The following is a 25,886-nucleotide window of genomic DNA, read 5'->3' on the forward strand; positions in this document are numbered from 1 at the left end:
ACATAATGACGAGGTTTTTGATAAAAATAGTAAAATTACATACGCGAACGTTTTGTCGGGTGCTATTGGGACGAATAAAATTCAAACTAGAAGTCAAACGAAACGTAAGGCTAGCCCGATCATTGTAATTAAACCGGTTGAGTCGTTACAATCGAGTGACGATACAAGAAAGGAATTGAAGAATAAATTGGATCCAAAGACGCACAAAATTAGAAACTTTAAAAACGGTAAAGATGGCTGGATTATTGTGGAGTGTGCAGCTGGGGATAACATTGAATCGGTGAATGAAAACATTGTAAGCAATTTGGGTGAAAAGTCTAATGCTGTTATACCGAAACTCGTTAAACCGAAATTGAAAATAATGGGGATGAGTGATCGATACTCTGAGGAAGTCTTCATTGACTTATTAAAGAATCAGAATGAGGGCATTTCGGTCGATTATGCAATGCCTGGCATAGGTACAACACTAGAAACGCGTCGGATGCAAGAACACCTAACTTTTTATTTAGTAGATCACAGAACTCCTTGTTGTACAAAGGAATAAGTTTTTTCAATTCGATGCCTAGACATATTAAACATGCAGCAACATTGGCGGAGCTCAAAACACTATGTATTTCATACGTAAAATCTGCTTTGTAGACAGATTTTTTGGATTTTTATATTTTGGAGTTATTTGAATAACTATGTAATACCACGAAGATTGTATTTTTTTTCACTTCTAATATTTGCATTTAGTCACACTAAGTTATTATATTCGCTATGATGATGATGGATTTTTGTTACTTGTTTATTAAAGTTATTAAAAAAATAATGAGATGTCTACAAAAATCTGAGCCACGCGCGCCCTAAGCAGATAGAGACTAACTTGAAATCGAACATGGTGACCAGCACTAAAAGCTTATCGGGTTGAATCGAAGCTTTTAGACTTTTGTTGTGATCAGGGTCTGATTTGATGATGGAGTTGTGTTGACTTTGCTGGACAATAGAGTTAATCTCGGTTATTGCTGCGATAGTGGTAATAACGGAGTTAGCTCGTTGAGTATGGGGCTTGATGACTCCTTCTTATAACTAACTAGATATCGGGTTCAATTCCTGATCAATCAAGGATGTTCTCGGATAGGAAGATCCCTTGATTGCCTTGGGTTAATGGCAGGAAACTTTCAATAAAGAGGTCTGATGTGGATGATATAACTCGACCGGAATCTGCACTGCCACTAGGCTCGTCACTGCTCACCTTAGCAGGTGGTAGTACCGATGTCTTGGTCAGGCGGGAGGAGTCTTACAGAGAATTATCGGAAATGGAAGCTATTGGGTTCAATTCCCGATACTATCAAGTATCTTCCCGGAATGGAAATTTTCTTGATGGACCCTGGTTGTTGATGGAATATGCGAAATATATCTGGTTACGTTCTTTTGAAGGATAGGCTATGTCTGCAAATCGAACAAGTCCGTTAACTTAAGTTAAGTTTTGTTAACTGGTTTTGTTATGGATCAAAATATTAATTATCTTTTGAATAAATCGTTCAGCTCACACCTTTGTGGGGGTATGAGGTGGGACCATCATTATCAACGGTTGTACCTACGGTATAACGTTCATTTTTTTTTTCAATTTGTTTATTTGATAAGGCTAACGTTCATTTGGTTGTATTGTGCGATCGCTGTTTTGGCTCGCTTCCAATGACTGTGCGATCGATCATGCTGTTCGGATTACATACCTTATTCATAGGGTGGTTCATTATTTTAGCTCGGGGTTAGTGAAGGTTGATTTTCACTGGCTTTAGGTTCATAGGATTAATGAGTTAACAAGCGTTTTTACTGGAAAGGCACGAAAGTGAGTCGTGAGTCCCACACAGTGCAGGCCAGGATTTAAACCTTACTATAAAACACATACATATACATATACATATACAGACATTTTCCGATCTCGCCCTCCGCGCTGTGCCTAAAAAATTCCTAGCGATTGCACAACCTTTCTATATGATAAATGCAAAAAAACAAATGGTAAGGGTTTTTAAATTTTCTATTCAACTTGTTCTACAAATACACCGTGGAAAAATGACAATTTAAGTTAAATTCTGCATGTATACCTTCAAACCGCGCTATTCATGCAAGTTTTATATTATTTAGTGTTTTTCTTGTCAACATTAATATTTGAAGCATATTATAATATGTCGCAAATATTAAAACAGCCAGGCCTACTGTGCAGAGTTTGGTTTGAAGATGTTTTAATATTATATGGCAATTGAATTATTCATTTAATGAACAATTCTCGACAAACATATGTTTGCGGCTTAAAAGCCAACTGTCAAAATTCTCTTTGAAAGGAAATTCCGGATAAACCGCTACTGTTCGAACACAGTTCACAGCAGTTAATGAAAGAGAAAACTTTTCTCTTTTGTATACTACCAACATCTGTGATTGGCGAGTAACGGTTTGTTCGGAATTTCCATTCAAAGAGAATTTTGACAGTTGGCTTTTAAGCCGCAAACATATGTTTGTCGATAATTTAACCAACGAATCGTTTTGAACCTTGAAGCTTAGTATGCACCTCTTGCGAAATGAGGTCGCGAAATATTTTTCCTTCTTCCGTGCGGAATTTTGACATTTGCTCACGAAAACTAGTCTATGCCTTTGCCGTTAGATGTCGCTTTAGACAGCTGAAAAGCGCTATCAGCTGTTGTTTGTTTATTTCTTCTCCATGTTTTTGCTATCATTTCCGAATGTTTTGAATGAATCTTTTGGCGAGATGGGCCATCCCTGGCCTTAGCCTGTCACGTTACAGTGACGAAAGTAAAAGAAAAAAATGAATCTTTTTTCTTCATTTGTCGCTGATGACCAAGTTAATTACCCCCGTGTAACTGTTGGTAACTCGTAAAAACTCAGGAATATCTATACCTATAAGCTTTGAAGATCACTAGAAGAGTAATGACGTGTTTACGAATTTTATTAACGTGTGACATTAGAAGGAGGATCCGATAGATAGTCAACCAAATACAGAAGCATTGCCGGAGCTCTTGCATATTTCACTGATGTTGCGATGTCGGACTTTGCAAATATGACTGCAGAAGATGAATCTTTTTGTCATGCAGAATGCGCAACCGAATGCTCCCAAATAATTCGGTTGCAATGCTTCAGTTTTATTCAGATTCCATATACACTCAGACACAAGCAGACGCTTATCTGTGGTGCAAAATACCAATATCAAATAGGTTTCTTTTTGCTCATTACCCTTATTTTATTCCGGCATAGCAGACGGGATGAAACATAAAATAATTTAATTCTATTTGAATATCGTTTAAGTATTCAGGAATCTACTTTATGAATTTTATCTCGCTTTTTGATTAACTACAACAATCTACAAGTGCTACAACACTAATTGCATTGCTCAATCGACTTTATCTCTAGAATTAACTTGTCGGCTCGTTTAACATTTGTAATACCTCACGTAGCTGTTAAAAATAGCCCTATGTTGAAATGAATTGATACACTGTTCCAACATGGTACAAAGAATGTGAAATATTGAATATTAAATATTAACTATAAAATATACACGAATTATTGATTTCGCGTATTTGTTTCAAATTCTGTTTTTGCTGAACATCCAAGTTCACTATTTCGATTTTCAACTGCAACCAGAATATATTATATTACATATTCGCATCAAGGAAACAAAATGAATAGCATTGTTAGTTACGACATAATGAAAAATTTTCCCAGAAATAAAAAAAATAATGAAGGAACAAATAAATTGTTATTGTTATTTATTATTTATCAGGATGCGATTGCACAGGCTGTCTCAACAACCAGTTTCTGCAACCTATGTGCATTAACTGCGTACACCTACCGTTGCACTTGACAGTGTGTGCAGTGCTTTATGGTTACACCTATGACCGCGCACCCGGTGTCCCATGAGCCTTTTGGCGGCTCAGAGGCTGTCCTTCCATGTTGCTCAGGGATACATTGCTCCTATACACATCCATACATACAAACTTAGATTCATACAGACACAAGTTGAAAGCGGTTAACGTCGCGTCATCTAGTCTCTGTAATCCTATGGAAAATCATCTCACCATCGCCTTGGGGTCTACGTCATATTGGCAAATTTCACATTGAATCCGATTCTGTCTCTTCCTAATCTCCTTTTTGTCTCCTAGGTCCGAAGCGGATCAATCGACTATTATTTGAATCGGTAAATATACTAGCAGTATTAGTCCTTATTCGCGAATACTTTTTCCTACAACTGTGCTATTTCATCTCTATCTTATAACAGAATTCGATTATCCCTGTTCTAGTCAATATACGTATACGTATTCATTACATTATGGACCAGGCAAATCCTCAATTTTTTCTATTATCATTATGCTGAGTAGCTAGACGAGATAAGGTATTTTAGGGTTTCACAAAAAGAATCTCTGCCCATAAAGGACAAGAAATATTTGTCCACTAGTCCCAATAAAGTATGCTCGAACCGAATATCCACCTGGTTCGACTCGAACAGACCACACCGACCCGAAAGGGCTGCTTATCATTTCTGAGAGCCGGTGTGCTTGATCGAGTTAAATAATCATAAGAACAAGTCCTGAATAATTAAGTATCCCTTAGGTGCCATTCATGCACTCCTTCCCTGAACAAGCCTCATACCCAAGGTCAAAAGAATCGACAACCAATGAGAATGGACCATACCAGTCGAAGGTCACAGGCCCAGCATCTCGTGCAATTCATGAAATTAGATGTTTGTTAGTGCTACTAACAGATTTCATTTCAATGGTGGTAATTAAGTGTCTCATTCCCATCTTGAATAACTAGTTTACCGCTGCTCATCTCTTGCGGCATTTCGACACCGTCGGACGACTGTCTCATAGAAGAGATCTATTTCATCCTCAATTTCCGTCGGAGCTCATATATGGTACGCCCAAATGGTTCTACAAGCTCGAATATCAACTATCTGAAGCAAAAAAAAGACGTTAAACATAAATTTATAAATATACCCTAATCCTATAATCAACTAAGGCTATCTGTCGATTCTAAGGCAGGAACGCTAATGATGTGACCATCAAGAATACGTCAGATAAGCTTAATTGACCCCCTTCGACACCAGTTTCGCTTTACCAAGCCGTTACGCGGGTGGCGGCGTGAAAACTGCCGTATAGGAGTTGAGAACGGCTTGAAAAACATCTGATGTTGCTCCAAATGTGTGTGATATCCAGGACTGGCAAGGTTCCATCAAGCCTAGTTTGCATTCCTTACATAACTAGACTCACTGTTCTCCATTCACCCACAACAATGAAAGAACAAATGTAAAAATATACAAATTAGTAAATGAATAACTAAATAAATAGCAAATGGGCACATAACCATGCGCCTGAGGGGTAAGTCGTTTTAAATTTACACGTGAGAAAAATAATTAGGGTTGAATTTTTTCACGCAGGACGACTGCGAAAATAAAACCATCATTGAAGGTTAGATGTTGGACGCAAAAACAAGCCGAACAGATTGCTTACAAACTGATTCCGGGCAAGCGGGGTCAGCTGTTTGTCGTGCACAGTTGCTACCGGTACCCATCGGATCGGTTGATCAGCGAGGGCGAATTGCATGGAAGTGCACCAAGTGTAAAGTGTTTGTTGTCATCGCCGGTCGTTTCGATACACTCGAGGATCGTGGAAAGGAGCATGAGCAGGAACAGGATAAGAGTGATTCGTTCTTGGGCTATCAAAAGGAGATGACACAGGACGATCTATCGCAATTGGTGGAACTCGATGTTAAGAAGGAACAACTTACTGAGGATGACGACGACGGAAACGGCGCCAACGATGAAAATCGCTTCGAAGCATATATAATTTCTTTTAGATTTTTTTGCTGTTTTATAGCTGTCTGTTCTATCTTCTTGAAATATTTATTTACATGGTATTGAACAAAATATTTTTCATCTTCTTCTTCAAGGTGTTTTGGAAAAATTCTTGCCACTTTACTCTACTGGCCGTCCAACGACAAAATAAAAAAACAAAGTCGTTTTCTTCAAGAGTTTACCCACAGATAACAGACGTTTAGGCTAGAACAAAATTTCTTCAAAAACCTGTGTAAACTTTCAAATTGATAAACGTTGGAAATCCGTGTTTCACTATTGCCATCTGCGCAACTGTTTGCTACACGTGTTTAACAGCTGCACTCTAACTGCATTGTATTGATCACTGCGTCATCTGCAAACGTTTGCCAAACGTGTTTCAGACGTCTAATTTATTCGGAATTTCAGTAGCGGGCTTTTATACACGATTCAAATCGAGCTTAAACGTCTGTTATCTGTGGTTCACTTAACTCCAAGTTATAACAATTAAACATGCACTTCACAATCCTCGCGTTACCGATCCTTGAATTAAATCCTAAGGAAATCAACTGATAGAGCTAAATAAAGTTATAGATTCACAATCGGAACAATAATGAACCAAAAAAGCTCCAGCGCCTTTCACCAGTAGCTGGTCGAAAACACTACGATCCGATCTTTTCAATAACGTCCGAATTCTCCGCGTCTAGCAGCTGAATCTTTTTCTGGAAGTGTTTTTCGAATGATCTGCAAATCATCATGCTTCGATCACTGCCCACCAGGTTGATGGCGATGCCTGTTAAAGAAGAGGGAAGAAATACAATCTATAGAATCACAAGAATGAGTCGCACTTACAGAATTTACCGGTGCGTCCAATTCGATGCAGATACGTTTCGCAATCGGCTCGTCTCTACTGATCCATCGACAGGATGAAGTTTACAATGGTCACCTGTTCGACATCGATACCTAGAGCGAAAAAATCTCTCCGTAACCTGGTGCTGCAGACAGAATCAAGTGATGGAACTTACCCCAAGACAAAACGTTCGTTGTAATCAATACCTTCTTTAGTCCGGCTCGGAATCGATTCAGACCGGCAAACCATTGCTCCACCGTTAAATCACCGGACAGTACCGCTACCGAATGACCATCCTATCGGCCGTTTTGCGTGTCTGTTTCCATCGATTAACAATGCCAATCACAACTGTCCTATACTCACACGACAGAAAATGATCGCATATCCGATGGTAATCACGCCAAAGATGATCGAAATTGCTTGATATTTCTCGTCCTGGTTGCGGTACTTATTGTAGTGCTGTTTGATGTTATCTAGTGATTCTTGCTCCCGCGCTAGCTGAATCACGATCGGATCGGGTAAGATGTACTCGGCGAACTCCATTACCTCCCGCTCGTACGTGGCCAAGAACAGCGATCATAACGCCCGCTTCGTTTAGTACACAAACGGCAATTTCTCAAGGTCGAACGCCTGAATTTTATATTCCAGTCCATCAGCTTACCGGGTGTTTCGATGATGATATGATTAATCAGCTTCGCCCCTTTGACAATCTCCTCGCCGCGGATGAGGTAACTAAATTTGATTTCCGGACATAACTTTGTAATTTTGGCAGCTGCTACCCCCTTCTGATTTGCCAGTTCATACGTAAGGGAAAGGCAAATCACCTGCGGATAGTTTTTTTAACGGATCGACTCGACTGAGCATTGTCAGCGCGAAAGCAGCGGTTTTTCTTGTTTCTGACTGACTGGGCGATCATGTGCTGGGCGGATCGGCCAACAGAGTAGGTAGAGCCGTTTCCTGAATCTTGGAAGGGGCGTTGGAATCCATAGCATAGACTCCCTGAAGCAGTTCCGGCTTCATGTGCAAAGCTTCGAAAGTTTTTTTGCATCCTCCGGGCTAAAAGATGAATCATGGATATTTTAAAGCTGATACTAGATATTTCTGGAGAAAATTTAGGATAGGATGTAAGCTACAATGAGATTTTCTTTGGGGTCTTTTTCTGTTAATTACTCGGTCGTTTTAGTATTTAGTACTCAACTCTTTGCATAATATTCTAGTAAAAAGCATCGGCTTTCGATATGTACTGGAAAATTTGTACAATGTTATAGTGACGTCGTAATTAACGAAAGAGAAAGTAAACAAAGATAATCTCTCAATGTTAATTATGTCCTAATAAAAAATTTCTCGATTTCGACTTACTTGAATGCATCTGCATCTTCCGTGTAGGAAGCTGTTTTTCTATTTCCACTAGCAGCTTGTCTTTCTTCAGGAGCAGCCAGTCAGAATTTCCATAATTAACGAACTCAAAACTGCAGGTTCAGCCGTTTCTACGGGAGCAACCGTCGCTGGTTCTACTGCCGATGGACTAGGTTTTTCCGCATCCTCTTTTTCCGGACTGCCAACCGCCGGCTCCGGTTTCTTATCCTTGGTGATACTCGGATCGCTACCTTTTGTATTGAAAAGAAAAATACAAATCCTATGAAACAATGATCGCTCCAAAAACAGGTTAGGCACTTACGAGAGCATAAATTTCCTGATCCTCTGCCTTTTTGACTCAGTTATCAGCAGCACTTGCCATCGTTTCGACCGATTGCATCGCAAAAGCAAATTCTATACATGTTGACAGCTTGTGATGAAAAAATACAAAAAATTCACAAATCTTGTTTTTTTTTGTATTTTTTTATCGCATTCTGTCAAAATTTCGCAAGCCTCCGAGCGGAATAATACCACTGATCATTATTTCGCAAGGAAAAAGCTTGCCGTAGTGACAGCGCATAGAAAGCAGCGCAATCTCGCGGAAGTAATATGAAACTTATCGTTTGTCGAACCGTGTCTCGGCTAATTGGAAATTTCGGTATCGTTTTCGCGAGAGCTGCGTACCGCTTACGAAATGGAAATGAAAAATTTTTTCGCGAGCATTTCGCGACGTTTTTTATGCATAGGTTTTGTATAGGAAATTTCATTTCGCAAGAGGTGCATACTTAGCTTTAGGGAGAAACGAGAAAAACAAACCAATCCTCGTGTCAGCGGTTGTTCATAAATTCTTAAGAGTTATTAACATGCAAAGACGTAATGATGCTGTCTTGGTTAGTCTTCTGCTTTGGGTCAAAATAAATTGAGGGAGAATTCCATTTCCGAATGGTACTTTCGAAGTAACTTATTTGCACTACAGTTACTATATTACATGCAAGTAAAAGATTCGAGCTTCTGTTGACAATTTTATAACTCCTTAGTATAGCTCATGCCTTTCATAAGAGCAATTATTTTAAAGAGGTGTAAATATAGACATTACAAAACCTGAATACGTGCAATAATCTACGATAAAACTTTCTTATAACTTAATTTCTTGTTGTATGTTAGTTTTATTCCAGTTTTAACAAAGTATATAGAACCGTTTCACAATCACTATATAAACTTGTAACCTAAAGCTTTATCGTGGAAGTCATAACATAGTTTTATAGTGAAATTCAAGAACAAATGAAATAACAGCTGCATAAAACCATAATAAAATCACCGGTTTCAAGGATTCCTTCATAAAACCAGAATACAACAATGATAAATCCCCGAGGCATTTTGTTACTTGGGTAATGTCAATTTTATTATTTAATTTTTGGATCATATGAAACTGGATTGACAATATTTTTCGTATTTGTATTATACAACATAATTTTCCTCGTTTTGCATAATTTAAACTATTTTGCGAAACGAGGAACATACTAATTCGAAAAATAAATTGTTGTAGCATTACAAGAAAGCCTCTAGGTACATCAAATGTATTTTTTTTAAATACTGTACGATACTGCTTATTTTAAATATTTATTTTTGAGATTAGTTTTATTTGATCAGTATCTGAAAAAATCCTGAAGTTCACGAACTTCAACCACTCTGTGTTACCCCAACGAGAAAACAAATGGGTTGGCAATTTACATTGAAATTTATTTTCATTCCTGTTTTTTAATTTTCATCCCATGCAAAATTTCAATAAGAAAAACAAAACAAACAACACTGTTACATGCATCCCGCACAGCAAGCGTTGTAGCCACAGACAGCCGGAGCGCAAGGGGATGTGTAACATGCATTGGCCATTTGACAATTGTATCCCATCGACATAGGTTGGCAGCAGTATGGAGCCGGCGTGGGCGTACAGTATCTACTCGTATCACAAATCGGTTCCGGTCGGCATGGTCTGCAAATATTAGAATATTTCCATTGTTACATTTGATTCGAGCACACGATGAAACTGACTGGTCTATTTAAAATATAAGAAATGTAAAAAAGTTCTAGCATATCAGCGTTATGGAACAAATCAGGCATGTATTCTGCTATAAAGGACATTATGTAACAAAATATAAATAAAAAAATATTCACTTGAGTGCGGCTCCTACTGCTGCAACTGGTATTCCTGCGAATTTTCCGATTGCTCCGCCAGTTCCTTTAACGGAAGTTTTACCGCCATTTGCTTTCTTGTCACCCTTCGCGTCGCCCTTGTCTAATCCTCGGCCAAGATTAACCCTTCCATCAGCTGCTTTCGAGTCATGCAGATCTGCTCGACCGACTGGTGTACTCACTTTTCCGACTGCCTTCGTGTTACGTGGATCTGCTCGACCGACTGGATTACTCACTTTCCCGGCTACCTTCGTTTCACGCGGATCTACTCGACCGACTGATTTACCCATCTTTCCGGCCACCTTCATGTCACGCGGATCTACTCGACCGACTGATTTACCCATCTTTCCGGCGACCCTCATGTCACGTGGATCTATTCGACCTGGTTTACTTTTAAGCTTATCCGCTGGAGTCTGTACTTTATAATCCGCTTCGTAGTACTGCGTTTCCGTACATACCACATCTGGTTTTCGGACACCCGAGTTCAGCATGGCAGATGGAGGTGTAAATTCGAGATCCAACTCGGACTCACTTTCAACTGGCACTTCTTTTATTTCCGTGTTGCGTGGAAGTCCCAACCGTTTCGATTGCCTACGAAGTTCTTGTGTAATGAGTTTTTTCTCCTTATCGCTTCTATGGGTACAGGAACCTAGCTCGGCACAGCCACACAATGTGAATCCCTTGACTTTAAGAGCATTTCGCAGTTGATACAATTTACCCATATTTGGTTCTTTTGCCAGCTTGAACCGTATTGGTGGACAGGATAGATATGGGTCTTGGGCCGATTTAAGTGTTTTCGAATCTTTCAGTGGCTTCATGACGATGACATATTCTCCATTTCGTTTTTCTATCTGCAAGGTTGGCTCTTGCTTAGCAGGATCTGCATCGTTCTCGGGCACATTCAGCTTCCGGGTTCCCTTCCTGCTTACCGGTATATTGTCCAGCGGATAACTAACCAAAAAGTGTCGCATTAATTCCTTGATGGGTTTTCGTACTGCACCTGGGCGCCAACCTTTCCGGATGCGTCCGATTCCCGGTGTACTCACGTTCCATTGCCAACCCATATGGGGAGGAACAGGATTCCCTCGATGCACGCATTCACGGTGGCCCACTACAATGCCAGGGTAGCGGTTTCCGTAGAGATAAGAGTATTTTCCTTGATTTTGCTTTCTGATGCGACGTAGTAAAACGCGTTGATTTTTGCGAATCTGGGTTGCGCTGATAACCGAACAACCTTTGTCCAAAGTATCGCTCGTAGAATTCTTCGATTTCGATCCAACTTTGCGCAGTTCTACACTCTGAACACCATCGGAAACAACATTTCTCTTGTGGGCATCAGCTTTCTTCAATATTTCCTCAACGTTCAGTGAAACTACGGAGCTACGCGTTGATCTACGACTAGATTTACCCCGTTTAGGGGCTGTTTCCTCCCCGTACACTTTCTTAAGATCAGCCATTCGTGCTGATTTAGTAATCTTCGTCGGCATCCCGCTGAATCGATCCCTGAGTGATTGTCTGGTTTTGGGTCTATCGTACGCTTTTCGGTTAAGAATTTCCGAGTCGGAAGTAGACGATTGAGTGGTGGAATTTTGGGCTATGTTGTCTTGTTGAGACATCGATTTACGTCTCTCACAGTCAGGACACCGGCCGCCGCGAAGTCGGCAAAGCGGACAAGGTCTCTCCTCGAGTGATACCGACCGGCCGGTAGCCACCATCGAGGAATGTCTTCGTTGAATTTCGCCAAACTCGAAACTTCCTAGCCATGAGTTCATTGCACTGGGTGTGAGTTCGTCCGCCGTGGGTCGCGGGCTTACCGGACGTTCCGGTTGACATTTGAAGCCACACTTCGGACAGTGAGCATGCAATGGCAACCAGTCCAGGTTGAGTCCGCAACGTTGGCAGTGGCTGAAAGCGGGTGAGTATGGTTTAATGTTGAGAATAAACAAGGTGAAACGTTTAATAAATATTTACCGAATGCCTACAGATGTTGGGCACATTTTGTTTTCCTGCTTCTGTATGGTGTTGAAATTGTAGTTATCCGCTCCTGTTGGATTATTTCTGGAAGGAAGATAAACTGGTATAAGTCAGAGCTAAAAAAGTTGTTTCAATGAGGAACGCTTGTTGGCCTCGTTCGAGAAATTTCTCGCATTTTTTGCCAAAGTGCAAGTCATCGCCATTCAGTAGCCTGCTAACCCGAGCAAACGGAAAGCCCATAATATCCCCATGTTCATGGGGTTTGACATGTGTGTTTGAAATGGGTTCAACCCATGAAAACACCATCACCATGGTCCGGAAGATCCCATATAAAATACCATATGTTGGTATATTTATGGGTTATTGAAACCATTTTATGGTGTCTTGATGGTTGTGTATTTTGGCACGGACCATGTTTAAGGTCTTTTCAAGGGGCTATGTGGTGTTTGAACCCATGAGTATTTGCTCGGGAAGCCAAGTTCTTACGCCAATGTCAAAGTTATCTTTGATGCAAGACTTTTTATTAGAGAAAACTAAATTTATCAAAAGACGGATTCGAATCAGCGGCTATGGTAAACTCAGATAGGATTCTGTATGAGGTAAAGCTTCGCATCGGGATTTCCATAGTACGCAGATTGTTTACAATATTGACACGTGAGAGACTGATTGTTATAAGTAGACAGCGTGGTCTAAGAGTAGGAAGATCAAGGTTACGAAGTTACGAAAGAAGGATCAGGCAGTGATGACAGATTTATCTAGAAAGGTATAGAGAGCAGCATAAAATAATTAAAAATTGAAAACTTATTAAATAGCCAGCAAATAGGGGAGACTGAGGAGACTTGATCCCCGGGGAGACTTGATCTCATCATCGTAATTCAAAGGCGGATATCCAATTTTTCAATATTACACTTGTCCTAAATAGAAATCACAGGGAAACGTTCGGGAGAAATAATTAAAACGGTCTCACTTCGTTGATGGTAGGTATAAGAATGTTGCTTCGACAGCAACCGTTATATTTTTCACTTTCTGTCTCTAATGCATTTGATACTTTTAGTTGGTATTTCTATTAATTGACAACCGTGTTCTACTGTGGTTGTTTACAGTAGAGGTTTATATACATCAGTTCTTCCCTTTTTAGGAAGTTTTTGAATCAAATATATACAAAGACTATTTACATTTAATCTAGTTCTAATTCATATTATTATTCGAAACAAAAAACAGCTTATTATTAAATCTAAACAATTCAAATTATTCGACAGAATATACATCTCAAAACTAAAAATCTTTCAATGAATTAAATTTTTACTGATATCGAAATTATCAGTGATAGATAAACACTGGGTCTTCCACCCATTTTCGAAGACGTTTTGAACGTCTCGGATTGCCCCCCGGCAAGTTCGCCGTTGAAGCTTTTCTTTTCGATTTTTCTCTGACCTTTGCCAGATCGTGTTCCGGGAATCCCCGAAACATCTCCTCCTCCGAGCCGCTTCCAGCTCCCATCAAAAGTTCTTCTCCTTCCAAATCGCCTGCGCTTCCCCCGCCTGTATCCGACATCATAACAATATTCGGCCGTGTCTCCGGGTCTCGCTCGTAGTAACGCCTAATCTGATTTCGATGCGCCATTATTGCCACGTTTCCAAGCAACACCTGGAAGGTATTTAATGAAAATTGTTTAAGAAAAGTTGTCTTTACCCATCTATTTGGTTGATGATGATGGTGATTCTTATACCAAACAGTATCCCCTTCCATCAGATCACTCAAATTGTCATTTGACTTCTTGGTGATTGATTTTCGAATCTCTACTCTAATTTCATCATCTGGGGTCTGTGGTACTGATAAATTATTTTTATAATGCTTCTTTGGATTTAAAAGATCAAGCATTGTTTTTGGTTTGTAAAGAAATACTTTTTCTGAAGGTAATTGCCCGTCATTTGTCACAATATTATTCCTATAATTCATTAGGAATAGGTTAATTTGATCCTCCAGATCAACGTCTATCAATTCTGGTTCTAATAAAAACTTTTTTAAAACTTCTTTTGTCGTCCTCACCAGCCTTTCGGCTTGGCCGTTGCTTGAAGGGTTATAAGGAGGACTTTTCATCACCTTAATTCCTTGCTTTTCAAGGAAGGCAACAAAGGAGAACGAATTGAAAGGAGGACCACCGTCTGATACCAGAACATCTGGTAACCCAAATCTCGCAAAATAAGCTACCAATTTCTTCACCACTTTCGCACAATCCGTGCCTTTTTTCATCCATTCTACCTCCAACCACTTTGAGAATGAATCAACAATCAATAAAAAAGTGTGGTGAGAAAAATGAAAAAAATCGATATGAATTCGACTAAAAGGTCTTGTAGTAGGTGTCCAATGAGACAAAACCTTTGTCTTTGGCACTACTAGCATGCTACCGCACACTTCACATGTCGTAACATAATTTTCAATATCTTTGTTAATCCCAAACCAGTAAACTTGTTTTCTTGCCAATTGTTTCATTTTAACCATTCCCGCGTGATTGGCGTGCAAAAGCTTAAGTATTCCGCTTTGCATTCGTTGTGGAATTACCACCCTGTTTTGATACAATACGCATCCATCGATTATTTCCAAATCATTTTGATTGGCAAAAACGTCCAAAAAGCGTTTATCTAATTTTTGTGGCCAACCATCACGCAGAAATGTCATAATTTGTTTTAAAAATTTGTCGTCCTTTGACGCATTGGCAATCATAACAAAATCAATTGGGAATTCTCTACTAAAGTTTATACTCCTTACAAACTCTTGATCAATTTCAATGGGAACCGACTGTTCCAAGGGGAATCGCGAACAGAAATCCGCATTGCCCATTTTAGCAGAAGGTCTGTACTGGATTTCGAAATCATAAATGGATAATTCAAGTATATATCTTTGGAGTCTTGTTACAAATATTGAATTTTTGCCTTCTTTGCCGAATATTCCTATCAATGGCTTGTGGTCAGTGTAAGCCATGAACCTTTGCCCATATAAATATTTATGAAATTTTTTAATTGTGCAAACTAAGGCCAAAGCTTCTAAATGAAGAATCGGGTATCTTTTTTGTGCGTCATTTAACGTAAAAGAAGTAAAACAAATTGGCTTTTCAATGCCATCAATTACATGTGCAATCACACCACCCAGACCATAGCCTGAAGCATCTGTTACAACTATAACTTCCTTTCTCGGATCATAAAACTCTAAAATGTTAGCCGAAATCAATGCGTGCTTACTATCTTGGAAGGCCTTGTCACAATTTTTATTCCAAATAAATTTTACATCCTTTCTCAACAAATTGTACAAGTAATACAACTTGGAAGACATATGGGGTACAAACTTATTATAATAATTTATTAACCCCAAATAAGATTTCAATTCATTAACATTTTTCGGAACTTTTGCTCTCTGAATTGTCGATATTTTATCTGGGTTAGGCAATAACCCGTTTTCCCCTATAATGTGTCCTAAATAATCTAATTCTGAAACAAAGAATTGACATTTTTCTAGGTTTACTTTTATATTTGCATTTGCAAGTCTTGTTAGAACTAAATTTAGTTTATTATGACAGTCGTTCAGGTCTTTACCTGCAATCAGGACGTCGTCAAGATAACAAAACACTCCATCAATTCCGTCTAATATTTGATCCATAATCTGTTGAAATATCGATGCACTAGAAGATGCACCTTGAGGTAAGCGATTGTACACAAATAGACCTTTAATCGTATTGATGACCATAAATTTCTTAGACCGTTCTGTTAAAGCAAGTTGTGTATAAGCGCCTTGCAGGTCTAAGGAACAAAAAACTTTACAGTTTGCCAATTTAGCGAATAAATCACCTGCCGAAGGCAAAGGGTAAGTATTTGGTATTAAAACTTTGTTTATCGAAACCTTACAATCAATAACAAGCCTAATTTGATCATCTTTTTTCATAACTACTATCACAGGTGATGCCCACTCGCTGGTCTTTACCGGAGTTATCACATTTTCTTTTTCTAAATTATTTAAATAAATTAAAACTTTGTCCCTTAATCTGAAGGGAACGTCATATGCTTTTTTAAAAATAGGAACCTCACTTTTCAAAATTAAATCTGCCTCAAATCATTTGATGGGCGTCGAAAAATCTTTTTTAAATACATCTGAAAATTTATTTTTAATTTCTGCTATCATATTATCACCATTTGGCGTAATCATTTTGTTTACTTGTTCGTTATTAACCCTTTCATTTGAAAAGAATTGCCTCCATTGAGGAAAGAAAACATCCAACCAGTTTCTACCAATCAATGGAAAGAATTTAAAATCAGTATCTAATATCAAAATTTTTAAATGACTTTCAAACCCATTTAGTTGAACCAAAACATTTGTTTCGCCTTTAATTTTCAGCTTAGAGCCGTTTACAACTAATAGTTGCTTGTCGCATTTGCTTAATGGTTTGTCAAAAAGGTTTGTATACTGGTTTTTACCCATAACTGTTACTGTTGACCCACAGTCAACCTCCATTCTTATCAATCTATTCTCAATTGAGACATTTATCATGCAAGGCTCACTTATATTGTTTAAGGACTCCACACACATGCATTGTAAATCACCTGGGTTCCAATCTCTAAATTCTTCCTCGCTATCAGTGTCGCCCTGGTGTGTTGTCGTCATCCTACCCATTAAAGTTGTCAGCTGTTTCTCTGCACTGGTCCCTGGCTTAGCTGCATCTATAAATTTTACTGCATCCCTTTTCAAATTCTTTAATTTAAAACATTTTCTTTTCAAATGTCCCTTAACCCCGCAATGATCGCATATCATCTCAGCATAATTTGGCTTGAACCTCACATTTCCGCGATAATTACTGTTATGACTAACATCCCTATTTCTGTTATCGTTATAGTAATTATTTCTATGGTATCTAACTGTTCGCTCTGTATGTTGCTTGTTTTGTAAATAATAATTTTTGTTGGGTCTATCGTTATTATCCTGTGCTCGTGAATCATCTCTATGTTTATACTTATGACCAAGCCTTTCGTGTACTGGACGCCTTATATAGTTCACGTGTCCAGGTGGGCCGTATGGGCTATGAGAGGGATATTGGTCAAGACCGGACGCAGAAAAAAAATGGTTTGATTTCAATGTACGCGCATTGTCCTTTGCCATGCACCATGTGGTGATGAACTTATCCATGGACTCTACCGTCAGTTTTTCTTCATTTAGAAGTAGTTGTTTTAAATGTTCATCCCTAAGCCCCGCTAAAACCCTGTCCTGGATTGCCAAATCCTTGAACTCGCCAAAACCGCAGAATTCCGCCTGCAGTTTAACTGCCTGCACGAAATCCTCGGCTGACTCGTCGGGTTGTTGGACCCTATGGCTAAAACGAAAACGCTGAACCAAATCCGGCTCCGTTTTATCGAACTTTTGTTTCAATTTAGATATTATTTCGTTATAGCACACTGCATCCAATGCGTCTTTCTTATAGATCAATTTAAGCTGAGCGTAAACAAAGGGACCACAAAGGTTCATGAAATGAGATTTACGTTTAGCTGCTGGGACCTCGTTAGCTTCGAAAGTGTACGCTAAACGATCTGCCCAATCCCCAAAGGAAGTTCCCTTGCGATATGGCTCAATCGTAGATGCCATTCCCACTAGACTCATTTTTAATAAATTTCCACTTTTGTTAGGGGCAAATATTTTTTTAAAAAAGATCAAAAAATAAAAAGAAAAAAAAAACACCAAAAAAAACACACAATTATTTTCTTTCTCCAGGGACAAAAAAAAGAATAAAATGACTCACCAGAAAGTATGTCCGGCCCTTGCCAGCAGAAAATATAATCGCAGGTAACTTAACCTCTTTATTTTTCCTTCGTATGATTTCCCGGCTTTTCCTTACCGTCGACACAATCTCGGAACGGTGCTTGATTTGCCTAGATAAAATATTGAAAGAGACACTCTTATTATATTGTTAAAATAAATCGTTTGTACTCATTATGCACTTGAACAAAAGCTGTTGTCTATCCAACAATGGTTTTCTATAGCCTTGAAAAGAATAAAATTTATCCGCACAATGCGAAAACAAAAAAAATTTCACTCAATCACCAATCTTGCAACACAATTTTTTTTTATTAAAACCTCCAACTTTTGTCTTACCGAAACTCCGTCGATGATTGTCCGGTGCCTATTCAGGTGGAAAGAAAGGATTTGCCGAATTCCCTTAGCCGTCCGCTACTCGTATTGTATGATGAAAATGGCGGTCTCGCACCAACCACGTTTTATATCGCCTCGTGCCGGGAGAATTCGGCCTTTGTCCGTAACTGTATCACCTTCTTTTTCGGCAAAAACACAAACCAGCAATCCTCAGCTACCGTGCACTAAATTTCGTGTTAAAAAAGAAATCTGCTGCACACAATTTTTTCGCTCGTCGCCACTTTTCAATATTACACTTGTCCGAAATAGAAATCACAGGGAAACGTTCGGGAGAAATAATTAAAACGGTCTCACTTCGTTGATGGTAGGTATAAGAATGTTGCTTCGACAGCAACCGTTATATTTTTCACTTTCTGTCTCTAATGCATTTGATACTTTTAGTTGGTATTTCTATTAATTGACAACCGTGTTCTACTGTGGTTGTTTACAGTAGAGGTTTATATACATCACCAATAATCGACTATACTAGAAAGTTGCGTAGTTTTATCTGAAAATAAATTTCTTTAATGCCAAAAAAATGGGCATGTGTAACCGTATTTTAACCGATTTAAAACAAAAAGTCTCAGAATAACTGAAGTAGATTTATTTTCTAAATTTTCAAACTTTTATACAATTGATAAAATCACCCACTACATACTATACTTTTGTATACAAAATTACAGGAGAATGTCAATTATATGAATACTTTATAATTGAGCTGATTTTTGTTGTTCAACTATATTTTTATTAAAGTTTGCTGAAATAGATGTTAAGGGTTTACTTGATCCCTTCAAATTCGTGGAAATTTGATCCCCTTCGCCATGCTTCATACACACCGCATAACCAAACCAAATTCAAACCAGAAGAATTGAAGTCATTGTTGCCAGACAATAACAAAAATAATTTGTTAAAAATGAACGCTTCATCATACAGAAACTTAACTGCAATTGTTTACTACAGTTATCGTAGCAACTATGCATCCCACATTTGACGTTCCTCGACCATAACAAAGACAGCTTTCAAATAATTGCGCGGAGATTTTGGGAATTCGTACAAACATTCAGGTGAGAGATGCGTAATATACAGTAACAAAAATAACAATATCTAATCACAACAATCAATAACGCAATCCATTTATAACATTGAATAGGGTAAGTTACCTATTTTTACCCTTTTAGGGAGGGTACCACATTATTTCATTATTTATTAATTTTATTATTTCAGCTTTTTTGCTTTGTTATCAAGAGCCAATATAATAACAAAAATATCTTGAGAATGGTGAAATTCTTCTGTCTAAGCGCAGCAAAAACTCTAATCGAGTACCCCAATTGTCACAATACCATTTTAGCCAATGCTTTGAGCAAATATAAAAGTCGCTGCTCTAACCAAAGGCTTCACATGGTTAGGGTGGTAATAGAAACATGGCAAAAACGGCTTTTTACCCTACATACTCTTTTAAACACGCTTTCAAAGAGGAATCAAGTGTCCCCAAATTAGGGATCGAGTCTCCACTAATCTAAGAATTTTCCATTTTTTGTTGTTTTCCAGAAATGCTCATAGCTCAGGTCCAGTGTAATATTTCCATGCATTTTTTTAGAATTAGCAGTCATCCCTAGAAGCAATATAAAACGACAAAAAACTTAGTTTTTTTTAATCATCTCAAGGAGTTGGATTGAAAAATAAAAACCTTTTTTAATCCACCTAGAGGTGCAATTGTACCTTTCTCATTTCTACAAACTATGATTTAATAGCTGATTCGTACAATATAACATTATGGAAATGTCTTTCATTCTTATTACACTTGGTAAGTATATATAAGAGCACCTTTTTGCATTCATCGCGGTATCGGTTTCAATCGGAGTTTTCTATGTGATCGCACTCCACCCGTAACTCCGGAGCCATAACAGTTTTAGCCTTCGCCTTGAAAGGTTGTGTTTGCTGATTGGTTGTAGCAACCAAAGCTGTGCAAGCCGTGAATAGGCTAGAAGTTTGTGTACCGTGGTACCACGCGATAAGCGAGTGTTAGAAGTCTCAGGTAAGCGGCGCCCCACCTTGGTGGTAGTAGTGGTTGCGCTGCATACAGTCGGCGCTGAGTGAGACAGAGCTGCATCTTGTTGGTGAAGCGTCTCGCTTCATCATAACTTACTCATCTGTGCTAGTGTAGATACGGGCTTTTGTGTATTTGTGTACCTAGCCACGCTGCGTAGTAAGGAAATACCCCTGGACCTACAGGTAAACAGCGGCTCCATCTTGGTAGTGGTGGGTGCGCTGTGTTCAACACGGGCGTGTGACAGAGGGAGACAGCGTGAATCTGCAACTATTCGAAGGACAGGTAGATTTAAATATAATTTTGCTAGTGTTAGTATTTAATTAACGTACTGTGTATGGTAGGTGAGATGGAGGATAGTGAGATGGAATCCTCCATTTCACAAGAGCAAAATTCTTCTGATCTCCCTCCCTCAACTCCCTCTAGAATAAAATTGTACCCCCAAGGGTCTGCTGGACCTTGGCAAGTTTTCTTCAGGCCGAAAGGAAAGCCTTGTCCAAATTGCACGGGATCTGACTTCACGATTTTCTGCTGTAACAGAGATCGTGAAAGTAAATAAAGACAAACTTCGAGTTAGCATTGATAACATTAGACAAGCTAACGAGATAGTAGCCTGTGAACTCTTCACGCGTGAATATAAAGTTTATATACTTTCGCGCGATATAGAATGCGATGGAGTCATCTCCGAACCAAGCCTCACTGCCGAGGATATACTTAAGCATGGTGTTGGTTGTTTCAAGAACACCCTGCTTAATAAAGTAAAGATACTCGATTGTAAGCAATTGTACTCAGTATCACTTGAAGAAGAGAAAAAAGTTTACCGACTATCATATTCATTTCGTGTAACTTTCGCTGGGTCTGCTTTACATAGCCATGTTCTTATTAATAAAATTCGGCTCCCCGTTCGCCTTTTCATCCCTTGTGTGATGAATTGCCTCAATTGTAAATAGCTTGGCCACACAGCTACTTACTGTTCCAATAAGGTACGGTGTGGCAAATGTGGGGGGCCTCATCAAGAGGATACATGCAATAAAAACTTAGAAAAATGTTTACATTGTGGAGAAACTTCACACGAGCTCCTTGCATGTCCCAAATATAAATTGCGGGAGGAGAAAATTAAACGATCCTTGAAGGAGAGGTCTAAGCGCTCTTATGCAGAAATACTGAAAAATGCTACTCCTGAACCCACGGTCCCAGAAAACAGATACGCTGTTCTATTGCCGAAAGAGTCTGACTCTGACGAAGCGTCCGAAGGTACATCATTTGTTTTACCTAGAGGATCCAGGAAAAGAAAACAATCCTCTTTTCCCAAACTGCCAAGCCAGGGCCTTAAAATTTCTCCTCCAACAAATAAATTGCAGGCAAAGCTAAAGAATTCCGATGCAATACCGAAGCCAGTCCCTCCCGGTTTTGGTAATGTACAATCCAAACAGAACACCATTACTGGAAATAATAAAACTTCAACTTCCTCTGAGCCTCAACCGGGGATAGGGTTATTGAAATTTTCTGAAATTGTTGATTGGATTTTCACAGCATTCAATATTTCTGAACCACTAAAAAGTATACTTTCAGCGTTCCTCCCAACAATTAGAACATTTTTAGAGCAGCTGATTGTTCAATGGCCCATCCTTGCAGCGATTGTATCTTTCAATGGATAATTCACCTCCTCCAATGAAAGATTCCAACACTGTTTTACAGTGGAATTGCAGAAGTATCATACCTAAAATTGACTCCTTAAAAATTTTGCTGCATAATTTGAAATGCGATGCTTTTGCTTTATGTGAAACATGGCTTACCTCAAACATTAATTTCAACTTGAATGATTTCAACATTATTCACCTAGACCGAGACACCCCGTATGGAGGAGTGCTTCTAGGAATTAAAAAGTGCTATTCTTTCTATAGAATTAACATCCCCTTGTTCGCGGGCATTGAGGCTGTAGCTGTTCAAATGAACATTAAAGGCAAAGACATGTCTATCGCTTCTATATATATATATATATATATATATATATATATATATATATATTTATATATATATATATATATATATATATATATATATATATATATATATATATATATATATATATATATATATATATATATATATATATATATATATATATATATATATATATATATATATATATATATATATATATATATATATATATATATATATATATATATATATATATATATATATATATATATATATATATATATATATATATATATATATATATATATATATATATATATATATATATATATATATATATATATATATATATATATATATATATATATATATATATATATACCTTCCAAAGCTCAAATTGGACAACGTCAGATTTTTGAGGTAGTGGAATCCATGGCTGCTCCGCGGCTGATACTGGGAGACTTCAACTCGCACGGAGTATTGTGGGGTTCCCTCTTCAATGATAATCCATTAAATACAGGCGAAGCAACACGCATTCCCAGACCACCCGTACGACCAAGTGCATTAGATCTATCTCTATGCTCGACATCACTTCGGTTAGATTGCCCGTGGAAGGTTGTACCTGATCCTCACGGTAGCGATCATTTGCCAGTCGTTATTTCAATTAACAGTGAATTAGGCCTCACGAATTCAATCAATGTCCCTTATGACTTGACACGAAAAATTGATTGGAAAAAATACCAATCTTTAATTTCCACTTCTCTTGTTTCGACGGAAGAGCTACCACCTACCGAAGAATATGAATTTCTAGCGGGTTAGATTATTGAAGCAGCAGAACAAACCCAAACGAAATGCAATCCTGGCATGACAATGAATAGCCGGCCTCCTAATCCCTGGTGGGACAAAGAGCGCTCGGATGCATATGAAGCTAAACAAGTTGCTTACAAAGAAATTATGAAACGGAAAGGGTGTACACGTGCAAACTTTGAAAATTATTCGATTTTACAAAACAAATTTGACAGTCTCCGTCGTGCCAAAAAGTCTAGTTATTGGAGACGTTTCGTTGATGACTTCTCAAGAGAAACATCAATCAGTACTCTTTGGAACACAGCCAGCAGAATGAGGAATCGAAACGTAACTAATGAAAGCGAAGATTTTTCGAATCGCTGGATATTTAATTTTGCCAAGAAAGTTTGTCCAGATTCTGCTCCTGCGCAGAAAATCATTCGCGATGCTCCCACAAGTAACGATTCCATAGATTCGCCTTTGACAATGATGGAATTTTCAATTGCACTCCTCTCATGCAACAATAATGCTCCGGGTACAGACAGAATTAAATTCAACTTGGTGAAGAATCTGCCTGACCTAGCACAAAGACGCTTGTTGAATTTATTCAATAAGCTTCTTGAGCAGAACATTGTCCCGCACGACTGGAGACAAGTGAGAGTTATCGCCATTCCAAAACCGGGAAAACCAGCCACCGACCATAACTCGTATCGACCGATTGCAATGCTATCCTGCATCAGGAAATTGTTGGAAAAAATTATCCTACGACGTCTCGACAATTGGGTTGAGGCGAACGGCTTGCTATCAGATACCCAGTTTGGTTTTCGGAGGGGAAAGGGAACGAATGATTGTCTGGCGCTGCTTTCGTCAGAAATCCAACTAGCTTACGCAAAAAAGAACAAATGGCGTCTGTGTTCTTAGACATAAAAGGAGCATTCGACTCTGTTTCCATTGATGTTCTCTCAGAGAAACTACATCAATGTGGTCTTTCACCAATGTTAAATAATTATTTATACAACTTATTGTCAGAAAAGCACATGCATGTTTCATATGGCGATTTGGCAACATTCAGAATAAGTTACATGGGCCTCCCACAAGGTTCTTGTTTAAGCCCCCTTCTCTACAATTTTTACGTGAATGACATTGATAATTGTATTGTCAGCCCATGCACTCTAAGGCAACTTGCAGATGATGGCGTGGTTTCTGTTACAGGACCAAAAGCCATAAATTTACAACAACCACTGCAAGATAGTTTGGATAATTTATCAAGTTGGGCATTGAAGCTAGGCATCGATTTCGGAGAAAACAGAGTTGGTTGTTTTTTCAAGGAAGCGTGATCCAGCTCAGCTTCAGTTTCAGTTGGTTGGTAGAACGATAGCCCAAGTCATGACCTTTAAATATCTCGGAATTTGGTTCGATTCTAAAGGTACATGGGGAGGCCACATTAGGTATCTGATAAAGAAGTGCCAACAAAGACTAAATTTTCTCCGAACAATAACCGGATCTTGGTGGGGTGTTCATCCAAGTGACGTGATAAGATTGTATCAAACAACGATACTTTCAGTAATGGAATATGGGTGCTTCTGTTTCCGTTCAGCTGCAAACACTCACATTATTAAATTGGAACGAATGCAGTATCGTTGTTTACGAATCGCCTTAGGTTCCATGCAATCGGCACATACGATGAGTCTTGAAGTACTAGCGGGAGTTCTTCCCTTAAAAGATCGATTCTGGGATCTCTCCTCTCGTTTACTTATACGATGTGAGGTTATGAATCCACTGGTAATTGAAAATTTCGAAAGACTTGTCGAGCTTCAATCCCAAACCAGATTCATGACAGTGTACTTCAATCACATGTCACAAGAAATAACGCCTTCTAGTTATGTTCTGACATATGTTAATATACTAGATACTCCCGATTCCACTTTATTTTTCGACACGTCCATGCAAGAGGAAATTCGTGGAATCCCGGATCACCTGCGCTCTCTGGAGATCCCTAAAATATTCATAAGTAAATACCAACACATTGACTGCCATAAAATGTTCTACACTGATGGGTCACGAATCAATGAGGCCACTGGCTTCGGTATTTTCAACAATAACATCTCGATCTCTTTCAAGCTTGCAGAACCTGCCTCCGTTTATACAGCCGAACTAGCAGCAGTTCACTATAGTCTGGAAATCATTGATACTTTACTTCCGAGCCATTATTTCATCCTCACAGATAGCCTCAGTACAATTAAGGCATTACGCTCATTACCGCTTGATAATCACGCTCCGTTCTTTTTGAAAAAGATACGAGAATACTTAACTAAATTAACAAACAAATCTTATCAAATTACCTTAGTGTGGATTCCCGCTCATTGCTCCATACCGGGTAATGAGAGAGCGGATAATTTAGCCAAAATAGGGGCGCTGGACGGTGGCATCTATGAAAGACCTATTGCCTTCAATAAATTTTATAGCGCTTCTCGTCAGAGGACGCTTACTAGTTGGCAAACATTATGGGACAATGGACTGCCCATAAAAGCATAAGAGTCCCATCAGGAAAATCACGTACCGCTGAAAATGGCGAAATAAGGTTCCAATCTTCATCGCCTCGTTTCAGCGCGGTCGTTTCATTGTGACAACATACATTTGATGTATCATACGAACATGGTTTGCAAGATTGCATTGTATAAAAAAAATTATTGAATTACGTATAATTTGATTGATTTTAAAAGCAAACATAGTGGTGGGACTCTTTTGCC

The 25,886-nt window shown here is 38.6% G+C and overlaps 1 protein-coding gene and 1 long non-coding RNA gene across 5 annotated transcripts in view; both read right to left on the reverse strand.

Annotated features, from left to right (window-relative positions):
* Window positions 1-4,748: 4,748 nt before the first annotated feature.
* Window positions 4,749-8,809, reverse strand: LOC131678870 (uncharacterized). 4 transcript variants are annotated; one of them, XR_009303749.1, is made up of 6 exons: window positions 8,350-8,809; window positions 8,031-8,278; window positions 6,847-7,727; window positions 6,674-6,784; window positions 5,110-6,614; window positions 4,749-4,945 (listed from the first exon to the last, which is right to left on the reverse strand). It is a non-coding gene; the product is annotated as an uncharacterized LOC131678870 (long non-coding RNA). The 4 variants fall into 4 exon arrangements; XR_009303751.1 differs by having other exon boundaries at window positions 5,110-5,260; window positions 5,502-6,614; window positions 8,031-8,809; XR_009303750.1 differs by having other exon boundaries at window positions 6,683-6,784; window positions 8,031-8,809.
* A 975-nt stretch (window positions 8,810-9,784) lies between these two features.
* The window catches only part of LOC131678869 (uncharacterized), a 30,119-nt gene continuing 14,017 nt past the window's right edge, over window positions 9,785-25,886 (reverse strand). Inside the window, exons 4-6 of the mRNA XM_058959285.1 lie at window positions 12,189-12,275; window positions 10,200-12,122; window positions 9,785-10,017 (exon numbers count right to left, since the gene is read on the reverse strand). Coding sequence (XP_058815268.1) covers window positions 9,840-10,017; window positions 10,200-12,122; window positions 12,189-12,275 — 2,188 coding nt within the window. The 3' untranslated portion in view covers window positions 9,785-9,839. The remainder of the gene's footprint in view (window positions 10,018-10,199; window positions 12,123-12,188; window positions 12,276-25,886) is intronic.

This window comes from Topomyia yanbarensis, chromosome 2 (assembly GCF_030247195.1).
Source record: "Topomyia yanbarensis strain Yona2022 chromosome 2, ASM3024719v1, whole genome shotgun sequence".
NCBI lineage: Eukaryota > Metazoa > Arthropoda > Insecta > Diptera > Culicidae > Topomyia > Topomyia yanbarensis.